The sequence below is a fragment of the Buceros rhinoceros genome, unplaced genomic scaffold (assembly GCF_000710305.1).
Source record: "Buceros rhinoceros silvestris isolate BGI_N320 unplaced genomic scaffold, ASM71030v1 scaffold23094, whole genome shotgun sequence".
Lineage (NCBI taxonomy): Eukaryota > Metazoa > Chordata > Aves > Bucerotiformes > Bucerotidae > Buceros > Buceros rhinoceros.
The window spans coordinates 6,115-6,553 of NW_010409143.1; the positions used below are offsets into that span (position 1 = coordinate 6,115).

The following is a 439-nucleotide window of genomic DNA, read 5'->3' on the forward strand; positions in this document are numbered from 1 at the left end:
TGCTTCGGCAGCATCAACCGTGTCCTTGGCCTGAGCCCCAGCTCTGAAAGTCCCCCAGCAAGGGATGGGGTATTTTGAGGGAGGGGTGTGAGTGGGGCCAGGGGGTATTTCTGGGGAGAGGGTGGAGCTGGTGCTGGGGGGCTGGAGATGCTCAACCCCTTCTCCCATCCTCTTCCAGCCATCTGGCCGTGGCGCTCGCCTCCCTGAGGTCTTCTGCATCATCAGCTGCCTGGGCTGCTTCGGGCTCTTCTCCAAGGTAGAGCTGTGGTGGCTCTGATTGGCCTGGTGGGCATGAGCCCCAGCTCTGAAAGTCCCCCAGCAAGGGATGGGGTATTTTGAGGGAGGGGTGTGAGTGGGGCCAGGGGGTATTTCTGGGGAGAGGGTGGAGCTGGTGCTGGGGGGCTGGAGATGCTCAAACCCTTCTCCCATCCTCTTTCAG

The 439-nt window shown here is 61.7% G+C and overlaps 1 protein-coding gene across 1 annotated transcript in view; it reads left to right on the forward strand.

Annotated features, from left to right (window-relative positions):
• Positions 1 to 439, forward strand: part of LOC104492580 (DENN domain-containing protein 2D-like) — a gene marked incomplete at both ends in the record, with an annotated part of 3,055 nt that overhangs the window by 2,147 nt on the left and 469 nt on the right. The window contains one exon of the mRNA XM_010135159.1: positions 179 to 256. Coding sequence (XP_010133461.1) covers positions 179 to 256 — 78 coding nt within the window. The remainder of the gene's footprint in view (positions 1 to 178; positions 257 to 439) is intronic.